Here is a 16,797-nt window from a genome sequence, read left to right as displayed (position 1 = left end):
ATCCAAGGCTTCAATTTTATAACATTTTTGATTTCTTCTAGGTTCAGGTAGGAGAAAGTACAGTATACAAAGATCAAGGCAAGGCACCTTCAATCTAGCAATTTGGTGGGCATATTATCCTAGGAAGCTGGGTGGAGGTACGTACTGGGATATCGGTGAGATACATAGGACCTGACTTTGCATGCTTAGCTAAAAATAAAAATCAAGTTTTGTAATATGTCCAGTTTTAAAACCTTTTTTTTTTTTTAAAACATCAGAAATATTAAACTATAATTTGTAACTATTCTTTGCATTGGTGCTGCAAAAAAGAACACAACAACATCCTTGCCCATGCTTTGCTAAGTAGGTGTGGGATTCAGCCAAAAATAACAATGGCATTAAGTTCAGTTCCTTAAAAACAGGAAAGGATTATATTTGATATGGATTTAGGTAGCGCAATTCTGGTTAGTCTTACTTGTGGGTTTTTTTTTTTAATTTTTTATTTGTGGTGGTTGTTTTTCAAACAATGAAGATTTAGTAGATGAAAAATGAGCCTTAATTCAGGCCTACAAGGCCTACAAAATTCTTTGGACCCACTTTCCCAAAAATGAGTGGGTCTTGCTCGCTGGGCAAGGCAAATGTTACCATTACCAGTAAGCCTGTGATATGTATAAAACACACACACAAAAAGAAACTATAGGGGGATGCCAAACACTCGTTTCAGAAAACTTCCTGTTGGTTGTGTTTGACACTCTTCCCTCCACTATAACGCCAACCTCAGAAGCACAGTATTTGTTACTTAAATAGTATTCACATTTAATCAATATTGTAAGCCAGAGACAAGAATCCTATTTTTTATAGATATAATTTGTAATAATAGATTTTTGAAGGCTTCCTGATTCCCTGATTGCTTTCAGATTTAAGCCACCGGCAACACTTAAGTTATAGAGAAACACAATCCCTGCAAAAGGTCACAGACAGTGGAGCGAGCAGCCTTATAAAAAAGGGGAGAAATCCATAATAGCACAGGTTTACAGCATCTAACTAGAAATTACTTGATTATTTGTGTGCTACAAAATAGAACTTAAACACATGGATTTTGCTGAAACTGGACTCAAAAAGGGATTATGGGCAATTGTCAGCAGGCAAGGTATCAAGTGTACTTGTGAAGTATGTCATTCTCATGAAGTGTCACAGTCACAGAAAAGATATTAAAAAGGCATTCCAATATCTGGTAGGGCATTCCATGGTCTGAGTTTAGCTGGTTCATCCAGGTGTCTTCTTGTTGTGGTTGGAGCTACATGTTGAGATTTATCCCCTTGCAACAACTCAGTTCAGAAACGGTGACGGGCAAGCCTGTGACTCGCCGCAAGCTGATCCACAGACATGGCAGAGGGGAAGTCTGGCAAGGATAAATCACTCAACTGTACTCGGGACTCAGTAAGTCACAACACCTGTGAGGATCTGGCTATGTCGTCTTGCTCTTGCTAACTGGTTTGCCGCCATTCATTATTGCAGATGCACTTGTGCTTTTACTTGGAGTTACCCCAGCCTTTGGCACCGTTTCCCCAATATCATGCAAAGATGGTTCTCGATACATGGCAACTGCAGGGAGAAAAGAGGAGAGGAGAGACATTTTTAAGAATGTATTTCATTTAACAGCTCATCTCAAATAGGATTAATTTTCTACAGTAACTGATACCGTATTTTAACCTATGTTTCCCTTGCATGCGAGGGAAACTATTTATTTTCCCTTGAAAAACACTTGTTTTGCATGACTGACAGCTTTCCTCGACCCTCCGAATTTCTCACTTCTTTTGCATCTGAATTAATAACTCAGTAGGAAACAGTATGCTTGCTTGTTTAATGGAAACTACAGAAGCCCTGGAAATAAAAACCAGCTGTTCTGTCTTTGCATGAGGCAGACACCTTTACTTGTGGGTATATATATACACATACATATATATACACACACCCCTTAAATATTCTGCAAGTTTTTAGAAATAAAATATTATAAGACAGATGGTGTTTAACCAATGGGATCATACAAAACAGGTGTCTAGACTTAAGTGGTTTTTTTAGTCTTATGTTGCAAGACTAAGCTTGAGTCCAGTTCTACAAAGTTATTTCTACATTTGTCTCCCAAATCTGAGGAGCTTGGCCATGACCTCTTCAGGTGCATACTGAAGAAATGTCCAGGTCAGTGCTGCAGAGAATACGGAAGAGGTTTGGGTTTTAGTTCCTCCTTTCCAAAAATGTAGGCAGTAGCCACTGATCACCACTGAATGCAGAAGTGCAGAAAACTCCAAATTAAACTACTAACTGGATTCTTAGAGGAATTAAAAGTTTGCCCCTGGGCTTCAGTCCCTATCTAACCACTTTAAATCCTTTGAGGAAAATACATGTGTTCAATTACACAGTTCCAGCGTTAAGCTGCCTTAATGATTAATGCTCTTGGATAATTCAATTTCATTTTCTGTGTCACTGAATCAGGTAATATTTCCACTTATAGGTAACTTCAGTAGCATTTATTTATATCAGAGCAACATTAAAAGAGATGTCAGAGCAGTCAAAGGAATTAATCATCACACTATGATTTCAGGACTGGCTGTGTACTGCCATAGAGAGCACAATCCCTTCATCCCTTGGCTAATTAGAGCAGGAGGCAGGAGCATCAAAGTACTGACCTTGATCTTCAGTGGTGTGAAGTTCCATAATTGACATGAAGGGCCCCATAGCATCGTTAACTAATCAAATACTTGTTCTAACATTTCCAATGACATAATCTAAATCCTTTTTATGGCTTTTAAAAGTCTGGAATTAAACATCTTCTCTAGAGCACATAAGGCTGGTTATGACCTATGTCTTCAGGGTGAGCCCCCATAACTGTGTTTAGGACACTTTTGCTGATTAATTAAAAGAGCTTCGTGAAGTAACACTGTGAACTACAAAAATATTAAATTGAATAACATGAGATGGAACTATAAAGTAAGGAATTATATAGCAGAGGTGTCATACTTGATGACTCTTACGGGCAATGTAAAACAAGGTATTTCTAAGCTCTAAGCTAGATAGAGTCTGACCATCCAAACATTAATTAAGTCACTTATTTCCTAATTGATGTGAGTAATGCTGCTTTTAAAAATGCACTGGCTTTCCCTCCCTGCAATTCTTATAATTTAATATTAAGGGATTGACATATAAATTGTCAATATTTCTGAGAGCTCATGAAAATACTGTAAGCTTCTGCAAGACATGGGAAGCACAAAGACATCAACCTGAGTTCAAATATGAGGTTAAAACTTGTGATTATTCAGATTCTTTCTTTAGGATGAAACTCTAAAACATTCAACAAACTGATCATTTAATTAAAAAAAATTAAAATGTTAAAAGAAATGGGACTGCTAACTAAAGCATTGCACAGGGATGTGTTTTCAAATTATATCATGACATAGTTAGTTTTCAGAATAACTGAGGCTACATGTAGCAATAATAGCAATAAAATTTGGAATGGCATCAGGACAAAAAGTGAAAAGCAGCCCAGGTTTATAGAGGCCTGCAGAATCCATGGGATAACCCAGAAGTTCCAAGATACAAATGAATGTTTTTTTTTTTTTTTCAAAGAAAGTGTGACTTTATTTTAGTGTGTAAGTTTAGTATGACTTTTATTTGCTTCTATCTTCGTTTAAAGGCCAACTTACACAAGTTATGTGCATTACATCAACTGGCTAAGTAATACAGTATGATTTATTTTATAATGACACCTTTGTGTTTTGTATTGGAAAGCTTTTACTTTGAAATGCTGACATTTCATCCATTCCCTTTATAACTCCCAATTATCCTACAATATCCATTATTTCATTCTACTTAATGAAAGGACTATTTTCTCACTGCAAAACTCACAACAGCTTTTGTCCCTACTGAGAGAATATTTTAAAAACAGCACAATGCACTTCAACAAAAGATTTCTTTTCTTGCAAAATGACCTCTTAATCCCTGGAAAAAATATTTTTACAAATGCCCTTTCTAGCATCGCTATGCCGAAGCACAAAACCACTACATGAATCCTGGGGACTGTCATTTGGAATGGCCCCTGTGTGTAGCATGCACATTCATAAAGGGTATTTTAGAAACCATTCCCTCTTTTTGCGAGATTTACAGGAGGACCTGCCAGCGATGGACTGAGTCTCACCTTCCAATGGCTTGGGTAGAAAATGAGCTGCTGGTTTTGTTTTCTTCACTCTGTTTCCTTTCATGACCTGCCCTTCTTTGTTCAGCCCCAAGAACCAGGCCCTCCCGGACTCCTGTTGTCTGTAGAGCATGGATGAGTAGATTACATAATAATTTTCAAAAACAGACTCCTTGAATTTGCACTCTGGTGTAAAAAGTTCCTGTGGGAGGAAAAGTAAATGTTAAATGATCGCTCTAAAGTGAGGCTTCTGTTTTGTTAACTTACAAATATCTCTTGATAAGTTTAATATAGGACTTATTATAATATTCTACTTGGAGACCAGGAGAGCTGTATTCCTTGAGATGACTTCCAGGTGAAGTTATTTCACCTCCCAAGGATCCCTCTGTTTTCCCATCTGTGCAACAGGGATAGTGCAATTTCAAAGTACAGAGGAAGCGACACAGGCATAAACCCACTATTTAAAATACAGGAATAATTATTATTGTTCTTCTGTTTTTGATAGGATATACTTGTAAAGAGTAAGAAAGTCCAGGTTTACCGTACTAAATGTAACAAACTCCCTCTATGCTTTATAAGAACTGATACTTGATGCTTAAAAAATGATGTTGCCAGCATATTAAAATATGTATCATTTCCTAGAGCGCACACAGCCTTCAAAATTCCAGGAAAACTCTATCTTGATGTACAAACTTTTGTACAAAAAAATGTAATTGCTGTTGATATCTTTGTTCTTCACCCCAATACTGGTAATGCTTCCAGAAGTCACATTGGGTAACAGAGCAGTTCTCCTAAACTCTTTACATAAATATTGAGACAGAGTTTAGCAAAATCCTTAGGAAAAAAATCCCCAGCAAGTTAGCAAGCAAATAAAAATCACATTTAAAATAACATGAGGAAATAAGATTCTGTGCAAATGGGATTTTCTGTCTTTGGACCTGTCTGCTGAAATCTGTGGAAGATAGTCCTTTCATAAAGAGGTAGATATGGGAAGGTGAGAGGTGGATTGCTAACCTCTCAGAGCATAAATTTCTCAGCCCCGAATCCTTTTCGGTATATTTATATTTCTTTCAATTATCTTTCCCAAGAAATAAAAATCTGGAAATGTCATATTTTGACTTCTCCGTTCATAGTATTTTTCTTCTTTCTTTTCTTTCATTTTTTTTTTTGCTCCTGGCCCCATGCCGTACTGTGTTAACACTCAGCAGGTAATGTGTTTTCAGGGTCTCTATGCCATCCCCGGCTGCCTATATGCTGTAAGAATTTCACAGCTGTTTCTGTCACAGATTTCCTTTCTGGAGATCAAAGCTCTTAAAGACACACTTCCCCATACCGGAAAACACTGACGAAGTGCTGCTCTGAACCTGCAAAAATGTCACTTAGTGCACAACCAAGTTCCCCTAATGTCGTGGGCTACACGGTATTTGTATCACCGTGGCTTAAGTGACCAATCAAAAACAAAGCTGTCCTGACAGATCCCAGGCATATGGAACAACTTTTAACCTCAAATAAAAAGAATTAGTGTATTTTATCCAGCAATAGACTAAAAGCAGATAGGGCAGCAGCTGGGAAATCATTTGTGGACCTGCGCTAAACCAGGTTGTTTCTCTGTGTGAGCAAGAACACTTAGTGTCTACAGGTCACAGCCATTCACAGGCTGCAGAAAATACTCTCCGATGCGTGCGATGGCCATCGTTCTGCGCTACCGCTTCTTCACCAGCTATGTGCACAGCTGTATTTATGATACACACACCCAGAAATGCAAATACAGGCTGTACCAGAGGCTCAGAAAGCTAATAGCGGGAAATACCTTAACTGCACCTTCTCCTTTGCCACGGGGCTTTTCCCCTCTGTTCCAAGACTTCAAAGACATCTGTTGTTTGTGTTGCTCTCCTTTCCCCTCCACTGATTTCAAATCACAGTAGGGCTCAAGGAGACTCAAAATAAAAGCAGAAGGCAGGGTGGCATGCTAGAGGGAATGCCTGTTAAAGCCTAGCGCAAGCATTTACATGCGAGTCATGTTCCTCCTTGCTGAAAGAGCAGATGCTAATCAGGAAATGCCGACACAGCTCTCCTTATTACCTGCTTCGCTGCAAATGCTACCCCCTGTGTTCCCCACTAAGTTTTACTTCCTTGTAAAGCTCAATTACCATAAACACTACTACTTAGCCAATACTCACTTCTTTCTTCTGCTATAAACAAAAGCTGTTTGTCATTCCACGCTCCTCCATACTAGCGATGGTTGGCTGCCTGTAAACGCTCTTTGTGTGTTTTCCCAAACAATATCCATAAGGATACTGAATCAAGATTCCTTCAAATCATATCCCTCCTCTGAATCAACCCTGGGTCTTTCCTCTCTCATTTCTTCGGCACGTACGGTAGCGCTTCTGACAGCGCACAGCGTATGATGCCGTAGGTTTTTACCAAGTCAAAAAGAACGGATTATGTCAACACGGTTACTCAGCTACTCCTGGATGCAGGCTGATAAACTGGACAAACAGGCATCATATTACTATTTCTTAGTTATGAAAAGCATAGTAATAGTCTGCTTTTTTTTTTTTTTAAATACAAAGAAGAGCCAAACACAAATACTGTATTTTGCCTAAAAGTACTGCACCTATCCTACTCCAGATGTCTGGGTAGTGTAACAGCTTCGGACAGGGTTTGCATTCATCCAGTGTATGAGCATGCAATTTTGCCTGGGATAAACTCTCAGTCAAAAAGCCACTTAAATGTATGTTACTTTAAAGTAGGCTGATAGTCCCACTGGTGTGGGGAGTATTCATGAATGAAAACTAATCTCCTGATGATCACTGTGCTGAACTGCTGCCATTAGTGCTTCCGAGGAAATAATTACTTAGTCAGGGGCTTCTGAAATGAGCACCTTCCCTGGGACTCAGGTGGAAATGCCTCAGACACCATCTCAGCTGGTTGAAAAGCTGTAATCACCTGCATTTTCTCCAGTAAAGCAGCCATGACACCTAAAATGCTGTTTCTGCATGTACCTCAGACAAATCTAGATCTGCATACCTAAGACTCAACCCAGTAAGAACTCTTAGAAAATGACTAATGGTCTAGCAGCACCAACTATATAAACCAATCATCCACGGGTGACTTCATTCAAAACCATTACTGGAGGGAAAGGCAGTACAATGGCATTTTATAAGAGAAACTCAGTGGTAAGGACACTCCCCTAGGCTACCTGTATCCAACCTGAAGGAATCCAAATCTGCATCTGGCTGACATGAATCATTTAGATCTTCCCTGCAAGAATGACTTTTTGGGTTTTGATCCCAGGACATTTTGTGAACGCATAAATTGCAAAATCAGGCATGACTTACAAACAAAAACTTGTGTTTAGGATTTCTCTTCCCAGGTCAGTGCCCAGATTTAACCTGTAGTCTTATATAAAAAGTGGTTTTCTCCTGTCAAAGCAACATTTGAAAAATAGAGTATATACCAGTTGCCAATTTCCAAAACCCCAGGAGTGGGGTTTGGCTGTAAACTGCAATCTGATACAGCTTCCTGGGCCCTAGAAAAGTGAAGGATGTATTAAATTGCATCTTGCTGAGAAGCATTTTCACTTGGATATTTTTGCCAGCTTCCCATCAAGTTTTTGCTTGATGTGAGTCTTCTTTGGAGATGTTTTCATTCTCCTAATTCCTGTAGCATTAATAAGTATCATAACACAAAGGTTGTGAGTTCAAACTCAGACTCAAAAAGTTGTGTCACTGGGGAGTTCTTAGTGTTGAGGTACCCACCAGTGTTGCCAAAACTCAGCATTGTTACATCATAATAGTGGAGCCTTAGCCCATGGAGTCACGCGGCTGTGTTAAAATCTACTTTCATTTAAGAACAAACCACCAATTAATTAAAGAAAAAAGAGCCATTATCCAGCCCTCAGACTTAGGAGTGCCTGAACGAAGGAGCTTGAGTTACCTGTGTTGTCAACACAGAGATATAATGATTGTTGTAAAACAACTCAGATGGCAACTGAGATGAACTCCCTACCAAGTAATGTCTTTCTGTCAGTCCGAGGCTGAAGTCTGACAGGATGAAGCTAAGCCTCCATGCTAATCAGCAATGTGGCACAGTAGCAAATGGCTATGGTTCAAAATCAAAGTACAGCAAACTTCACTGTCCCACAAGTAATTGAGTAAATTAAAATATTTGAATGAGTTATCAGTGTAACTTCTGATTGTTGGGCTTTCACAATTTAGTCTGTTCAATTTAGCTAGCTTTGAAGAAGTTGCACATGTAGCCATGGTCTTTCACTTCAAATAATCCCCACCAACCATGGAGTTTTTCTATTACAGCTCTCAGAAAGGAGAAATAATTATGCAGCGACGGATGAGACAACTATGCTGCGAACCACAGAGTTGCAAAGTAAAAACTAACATGACAACACAGCTAGCCATATAACTTTTAAAATAGTGTTTAAAAATTACACGAACACATGCAATTTTAAACTATATGCCTGTTCAGTAAGTCAATCAATAGTGATTGATGTCGGGGCTGAACAGAAAGTAACCTTGCACTGCACACCAAGAAGGACAGCGTAAGACCATGGCTTTACAATAGTCGTCAAAACAGACAGTTCCAAGGAGAAGGGCTTCTACAAGTTTCCTACCCTCTACTCCTGAACCTTCAAGCCTCTTTAAATTTGTGTTTTGATCTGAAATATAGGAAAGGAGGGTATTGTTCTAGTTACAGCTTACAGAAGTAATATAGATAGCAGTCAGCCTCTTGAATTGTAGCCAGCAGCAAATAAGGCAGCAGTGGATTCCCCTGGAGATGGGCACAATGGGACTCGTTCATCACACCAGGCGGCAAAAGCGCAGTGCACGCTGAACTACCTACAGCTTCTCCTTGGTGCCAAGCAGAAAACACAACCACAAGACAAACTTAAAGAGATTGCCAGGCATGGAACAGCCAGTCTTACAAAACACAGTAAAAAAACCCCTCTGATTACTGATCTTTTTCAGAACTCAAGACCAGTTGAAAATAATCCTGATTTAATACTATTTATTATTTGTACTTAGAAGCCCAGGTCATGGAGCAGCACCTCAGTGCTTTGGAAGTACAGACCCAGTGGAGCCTGCCTGACGTGAACACCTTTCAATCCAAATAGAGCTTGATATTATAAAAACCCTAAAACATCTGAGCAATGATATCAGCATGCTAGTACCTGGTTATCTTTCTTTAGGGATGACGATAAAAGGTTTTTAAGGAGAGACTGGAGAAAGGACAACACTAGATCTGTGGAGGTTTATGGGAGACTTCAGCACAGTGAGAAAAGCAACCTAGAGTCAGCACAAAGTTATTTTGGGGGTCAGAGGCTAGCAACACAGGAATCAAAAGAAGGAAGCGACATTTTAATAGTGGATAGAAAGGCTGAAAATGACTCATTGTAAAGGGCTTTAAAATTGAAGAGAAGCAGTCGGTGTTTAATGAGAAGAAGGCACTCAGAAGAGAAGAGAAATACAGTTAAAATAATGAAGCTAGGAAATGAACTTTGTGGCAGAGTTCTGAACTGAGACCGTGGGGGTGGCACTGTCTTTCTCAGTGCAGGAGGGGAGGCTGCTGGAATAATCGAGGTGTGAAATGAGATCCCAGAAAACAGCTGCAGTGCTGTAGAAGGGCAAAAGGCCATAGCATAGACATACTTATGCATCAAGACCTGTAAGTTCTGAAGGTTTCACATGCACATAAGAACTGGAAAATACATAAATGGGTATTTCTCTGACTTGCTGCACATTGAATTAGGTGAGTTAGAGAGTTAGACTATCTTATTACAGTATACATATTTGACAAACGCTGGTGTAAGAGAATAGAAGAGTTACTCAAGATACCCCATCCATACGTAGCGCCTATTTTTTCCAGCTGTTAAGCTGGTCAAAAATATACAGTTCAGAACAATCTTGTTCCTCTTCAAATGGCAGAAAACCCAGCAACATATGGTGTATTGGGTTTGTATGCCAAGGTTTTGGTTTTGGGGGGACTACAGGGGTGGCTTGTGTGAAAAGTTGCTAGAAGGTCCCCCTTGGTCTGATAGAGTGAAGACCAATCTGATGATGCCCATGTCTGAGTCCATAAGCAGCAGTCATAACACCTCTGTGATAACATGTTTAAGAGATAATAAAACCAGAAGAGGGTAGATTTTGCAGAAAGAGAAAGCAAGGTGTGAGAGAACCAGCCCTGCAGACCCCCAGGTCAGTGGAGAAGGAGGGGGAGGAGGTGCTCCAGGTGCTGGAGCAGAGATTCCGCGGCAGCCCGTGGTGCAGCCCATGGTGAGGCCGGCTGTTCCCTGCAGCCAGGGAGGGTTATGGGGGAGCAGAGACCCACTTGCAGACGGGGGAAGACCCCACACTGGAGCTGGAGCTGGGGGATGCCTGAAGGAGGCTGTGACCCCGTGGGAAGCCCACACTGGAGCAGGCTCCTGGCAGGACCTGTGGCCCCATGGAGAGAGGAGCCCAGGCTGGAGCAGGTTTGCTGGCAGGAATTGTGAGCCCAGAGGGGACCCAGGCTGGAGCAGGACCCAGGCTGGAGCAGGCTGCTCCTGAAGGATGGCACCCTGTGGGAGGGACCCACACTGGAGCAGCTTGTGAACTGCAGCCTGTGGGAAGGATGGGAGAAGTTCATGGAGTATTGTCTCCAGTGGGGGGGACCCCACGCTGAAGCAGGGGCAGAGTGTGAGGATCCCTCCCTCTGTGGAGGAAGGAGCAGCAGAGACAACCCGTGATGAACTGACCCCAACCCCATTCCCCATTCCCCTGCTGGATCAGGGAGAGGAGTTAGAGAAAAGCAGGAGTGGATTTGAGCCCAGGAAGAAGGAAGGGTTGGAGGGAATGTATTTTAAGGTTTGGTTTTAGTTTTTTGTTACTCTGAATTGATTGATGGTACATTAATTTTTTCCCCAAGCTGAGTTGTTTTGCCCATGATGTTAACTGGTGAGTGATCTCTCCCTGTCCTTATCTTGACCCATGAGCCTTTCATCATATTTTCTCCCCCCTGCCCAGCTCAGGAGGGGAGTGATGGAGCAGCTTTGGTGAGCACCTGGCCTCCAGCCAGGGTCAACCCACCACACACAGTTCGATACTCTGTGTATTAAAGAGAAATTGGTATCACGTTCCCTGTGTGTTTAGAAGGCATTTAGCTGACCTGGGCCTAAAAGCTCCCTAACAGAAACATAATTTTTAAACATAAAAACAGGAACAAGCAAAGTTGGCAGAGTTTTCTGTGTGCAAACTGGCCAGTAAGATAGCAAGGAACAGGAGGCTTTAGTGGCACACTACAAACCTTGCAGTGACTTTACTAACAAAGCTTCAAAATAAAAAGCAGTAATAGCTGAACCTGCCAGTACTACAGACAGCCCATGAAAGCAGCAAATGCTCAGAAGTCCATGCACATGTTTTCCAGTCTTCTGACAGAAAAACTCTTTAATACTCTACAAAACCCAGAGAACACCATTATTGGCTCTTCAGAGCTAGTGTTATTTCTGTTCTCTGGAAGATTCCTAAACACTTAAAGAAAAGTGTTAAAGACTTAAAAAAAAGAAAAGAAAAAAAAAAGAAGAAAATAGTAGGACCTGCTATTATGCAGGTGAACACGAGGGATGGTTCTTGCTGGTTAAAGAATCACTGGAAGTGCAGTCAGGATGTCAGCCTGTAAATGCAAAAATTTAAGTACAGTTCCTATCTCATTTTTTACTTTTTAGAAGACCTGAAAATGTGAACATCACTTCTTGTAAAGGAACAAAACACAACTTTTGACTTAATTTAGTCTAAATTAAATGTAAATCAATGCTCTTGTAAATATTAGCCCTTACTTAACTGAGATTCTAATTAGCATTGATATGATGGGAACTATTAATAATATAGGAATTCTTTCACTCATGTACATTTATGAGCACCTAAAATAAGGTCATTAATAAAAGCCACATAGCATACATAAAGAAAAACTAACAAAAAATTACTTGGACTGAGTTCTGTGTGTTTAAGATGGCATTGATTGCAGCCAGATTTGGCTTAATTTTCTCTCCAGATTGAAACAGAACATAAAACAGCTTGGGTTACAAAAACTTCCTTGTTCCATAACAGAAAAGTTGCTTTGCTTACAACTAGCAGCTATGGTCATATTAAACTATAATTGATTGAAGGCAATAATATTTTCTGTGGAAGGCAGAGCACATACTCACCCCTTACATAAACTTACCATTTGCAAGACTCAACAGTGAAGTCAGATAAACTCATAATTTAAATAATAACTTCAAGAATGATTACTACTTATATACACTAGCCAGGAGAAGTCTTATATACCTCTCTCCCCATCCACATAGAACTTAGTATCATATCACAAGCAGCGCTCAGGTATTTATGTTATTCTGATGGACACCTACAATTCAGAGTCATCAACTCAGTAGGACATGGCTGAAATAGAACAAAATTTCCCTGATATAAGCGTTTCTGATATGTTATTTAAGGATGTACAGTTTGACACCAAAAGTGAAATAACGTTTTTGCAATGAAGGCCATCATGCAGATCTGAATCATGACTCTCACATTAGGAGTGAGTGAATCGAGGTGGTTTAAATTCAAAAACATATGAAAGAAGGTTTGGGGGAGAAGCCTGGAAAAGGTTACTAATTTTTAAAACTCTCTTTATGGCATTTGTGTGCCAAAACTGGAATACTTCAACAAAAGTTCAAGAGAAGAACTGCTAAAAAATAAGTAAAATGTATTGAGAAATACCAGAGATAAGCCAAATTTGTAACCAGCGGGTTTAGAATGGGCTGCAGCCCACCAACATCTATCGTATATTAGAGCATGAGGTCAAGCTTAATATCTTCCTCTATCCCCAGTGACATATACAGGAGGGTGAAGTTATTTTTCTGTACCAGTCCAGCTCTAAATTTTACATGAATTTCTATTTTTTTGGCTTGAGTGCATCCTTGGCTTTAAAGTAAATGCAGCCAGAACCCTTGTACCAGTGAAACGAAATAGTTTTTATCCAAGATCACAATCTCATCCTCACCTAATCCTCAGCACCTAGCTTCCTTTAAGATTTAAATGTGCAGTAAAAATCTGCTTTAAGGCTTCATCTTAAACACCAGCTATAACTGTTTTATCTCCTGTACAGCATCTGTGATTAAATAAATCCAGTATCGATAAGAAGGGCACACACCCCAAGGCATGACTAAGGGTAATGAATAGTTTCTTCCACTACTGTTATGGGACATTTTGGAGAAGAATGTGAGTAAACCGGCCTGTCTTTCCTGCTTGGTTCTACCCAGAACAGCCATAATTCATCAGCTTGTAGACAGCACCAGGTTCTCCGCTAGAAAAGGTCAGTGCCGAGGGAAAAATGGGAAAGCACTAAATTAAGAGACTGAAAGGAAGGATTTAACAATATAGCTGTTGAAACAAACCACGATGGGCTGGGGAAGAAATTCTCATCCTGTTTCCCATCAATCCACCATTCTGTCCCTGGATGAATAATACAGGAGATAGAGAGAGTCCTCTCAGATATAGACTGAACCTTTCCAAATGACTGGAATTTTTTGACACAATTATATCCAGACACTTGCAGTCACTACTGTAGACAACCTTCTGTAATCCAAATGCCTCAAACAACATAAACTATCATGAAAAGAAGCAAAATAGTTATTAAAATGATCAAATACCCCAAAAGAACCAAGGAGGATGACTTTTTCTTACCATTTACCACTAAAGAAATCTCTGCTTATCTGCAATACACTTAAATGCTGGATAAAGGAAACTGATTCCAGTTTTTGTCACTGCATGACTAGTATATTAGCATTAATTAGCGAGTATTGCACAATGTCAGGTGGGATGGTATATTTCCATACATATGATGTTGTCACACAGTATTTGCAGACCTCCTTGAGTATGATAGTATGGCATGTCCGTAACTATCTACAAATGCAAAAGTAAACATAAACAGATGCAAATTCAGAGGTATTTTGAAAGGTGTACTTTAGACTCTTTCAGTTCTACATGTTCCTTCCAAAAGATGTGTGAATTTATGAAAGTTTTAAATGGATGTCATTTACAAGCTGAGAAGCTAGAAAAAGTTGCAAGAACACTCAGGTTATAAGAAGTGGCCTACTTTAGTGTACTCTTTTTTATTTCTTTTTTCTTTACAGCTGTGAGCTTGTTTTTCTGCTTGCAGCCTTCTTTTATGACCTCTCAGTGCATGAATTATACCACCTAAAGAATCAATGATTATAAAAGACAGGGGCTGCAATGAATAAAAGTCAATTAGGATAGGTGAATTATATGAACTTCTTGCTAATGTCTCTTTCATCCTTTTGCTGGTTTATGTTGGGTGTTCATAAAAAGAACATGAGAAGCAAACCCAGAGTAACCTCAGTCTGAGGAGCTAATGCAAGGCAAAGCCATTCTCTGTAATGAATACAATCAATTCTCTGAAAAACTGCATCAGCTGATTCTTCTCTTATCTTCGTGAGTCAAATAAGCTGCAGTTGACCACTGAAGGCTGGGAAGCAAAGGGAACAGAGGCCACTTTCAGATGCTTGTTACTTAATCCTTGTTAAACAACAAATATGTATTTTAGGAAAAAAAACAGCAGTTCTTTGCCTCTTTCACTGTGCATCTTCTTGCCCAGCTTTGTCCTTCAGCTGTGGAAGCACTGCTGTAAGTATTCAACAGGTTTTCCCCATTTCCTTCCAAAGCAGATTTCACATATAAAGACAAAGGGCCCTAAATCCATTCTCTGTTCTCCTTCTCCAATGAGAAGGTAGAAAATGATGGACATCAAATCTGAAAGGGCCAAAAGCTGACAGGCTCTTAAATACTATGTACTCTTCTCTGTTATGCATTTTAATTCTTTCATAGAGACGGATGTCTACAGCACTGTTTCACTTAAACATAAGGCGTCAATGAACACATGATGGGACACCCAACAGAGTGCTGCCCACCACACAATGTCTGTCCAGAAAAGGTGAGGCAAGAGCAAAGTTGCCTGTGCTGAAATTATTCCACTCATGAGTTTAAACAAAACCCCTAATTTTTTTGCCAACATTTTGAAATGCAAGTGCAGAAAATATTTATATGTATCTGTCTCATGCAAGTAATAATTTTCCAAGTCTTTTTTCCCCTTAATATATTTAAGTTGATTCAGTGATCTAAAATTATTTTTCTGTTATTTAACTTTCACAGCATACATATAACTTTTACTTCAAGTATCCATTATCGCAAGAACCGTCAGTACAGAGATTCACGCCCAGACATTCAAAAGCTGCATAGTGAATCAATACCAAAGACAAAAAATCCATTCTGTCTCCTGTTTAAAGTAAACAATTAATGGGAAATAAAATGTCAACCACTAAAAGGTATTTTTGGAATGGCATCACACTGTTAACCAGCCAGAAGTGGTGAAAGGAAACAAGTTAGACACTTGTGTGTAGATCATTGTATGTTAAAAAAAGCAGAAAGTTAATGTATTTAATTAAATAGGAGATGATTACGTGCAACTCCTAACACACACTCAGCAGTGATGTTTGTTGTTTTTATGGATGGGTAACAGCAGGATGATTATAGATACATCCTGAATCTCAGATAAAATTCTCTTTTAGCAACCAGTTTATAAAGGTTGATTATGAACAATGTGAATATATAGATGTCTGGCAAAGCCCATAAAGGTATAAAAATCAAAGTGGGAGCAAATGATGAGGGCATTTTATTTGCCTCAGTGTTACAATATGCATTGCAGAAGTGAAGAAAATATTTGGAGATAGTTTTACCAAATACCATTCATAACAACAATAAACAAAGCGAGATTTTTATCCATATCTGCTGGCAACTGAGTGATAATCAATGCCACTACTTACTCGAGGTGTTAGAAATCTGACAATTTCCCATAAAATCAGTTATCCCCTTGCTCTCAAGTCTCAACTTAACTCATTGTCTGTTATAGTGTATTCCTATAGCTGTCCTGTGGGATGTCAAAGCTTAATATTGCATGGATAACAACATATTGATCCTAGAGCAGCTTCAATCTATCCGTGAACAAGCCTGATGAATAATGAGATGCAAAAGTATCCAACTTTTAACCTTCTAATTTGCACCTGAGAATGCAGACTGCAAGATTAAAAATGAATAATCCTTTTTTTTAATGGCATCTACAGGACTCTAGCAGGAGTATGACTCCTCTATATCCTATGGCTTTCCAACAGAATGCATTACACCGTACCACACACACCCCGCTTTATGAAAAGATGCTTGGCTGTGGTGAATACACTTCCAAGACAGTGGTGAGGTTTTACTCAAGATCAAAGTTGCTTTTACTGCTGCTTCGAAGTGAATTTACACACCTATGTTCCTGAAAAATGTGAGATATTCCTCTTTGCCAACATCACATTGAAAATCATCTATTGACCTGAGTGGCTAATTGCAAAGATAAACTGAGCTAGAAAACATATTACTATTGAACTGTGTGTAAAAACAATTGGATGCATAGGATCAGGGTCAAAACTGTAGCCTACTCAAGAGTATATCGATCTGTAACCCACCTTCAACTGGCAAAGGAAACACAATCAATGCACATATTAAGGTGTCCCCTACTACATCATCTGTAAGAAGCAGGAG

General features: G+C 39.5%; 1 protein-coding gene across 1 annotated transcript in view; it reads right to left on the bottom strand.

Moving 5' to 3' along the window:
* Positions 1 to 230: 230 nt before the first annotated feature.
* FGF14 (fibroblast growth factor 14) overlaps positions 231 to 16,797 on the bottom strand; it is a 109,419-nt gene continuing 92,852 nt past the window's right edge. The window contains exons 4-5 of the mRNA XM_010161021.1: positions 4,172 to 4,370; positions 231 to 1,584 (exon numbers count right to left, since the gene is read on the bottom strand). Coding sequence (XP_010159323.1) covers positions 1,448 to 1,584; positions 4,172 to 4,370 — 336 coding nt within the window. The 3' untranslated portion in view covers positions 231 to 1,447. The remainder of the gene's footprint in view (positions 1,585 to 4,171; positions 4,371 to 16,797) is intronic.

This window comes from Eurypyga helias, unplaced genomic scaffold, assembly GCF_000690775.1.
Source record: "Eurypyga helias isolate BGI_N326 unplaced genomic scaffold, ASM69077v1 scaffold2411, whole genome shotgun sequence".
In the NCBI taxonomy this organism is placed as follows: domain Eukaryota; kingdom Metazoa; phylum Chordata; class Aves; order Eurypygiformes; family Eurypygidae; genus Eurypyga; species Eurypyga helias.
Note: the sequence above shows the minus strand (reverse complement) of the source record. Positions and strands in the feature narration are given on the sequence as shown.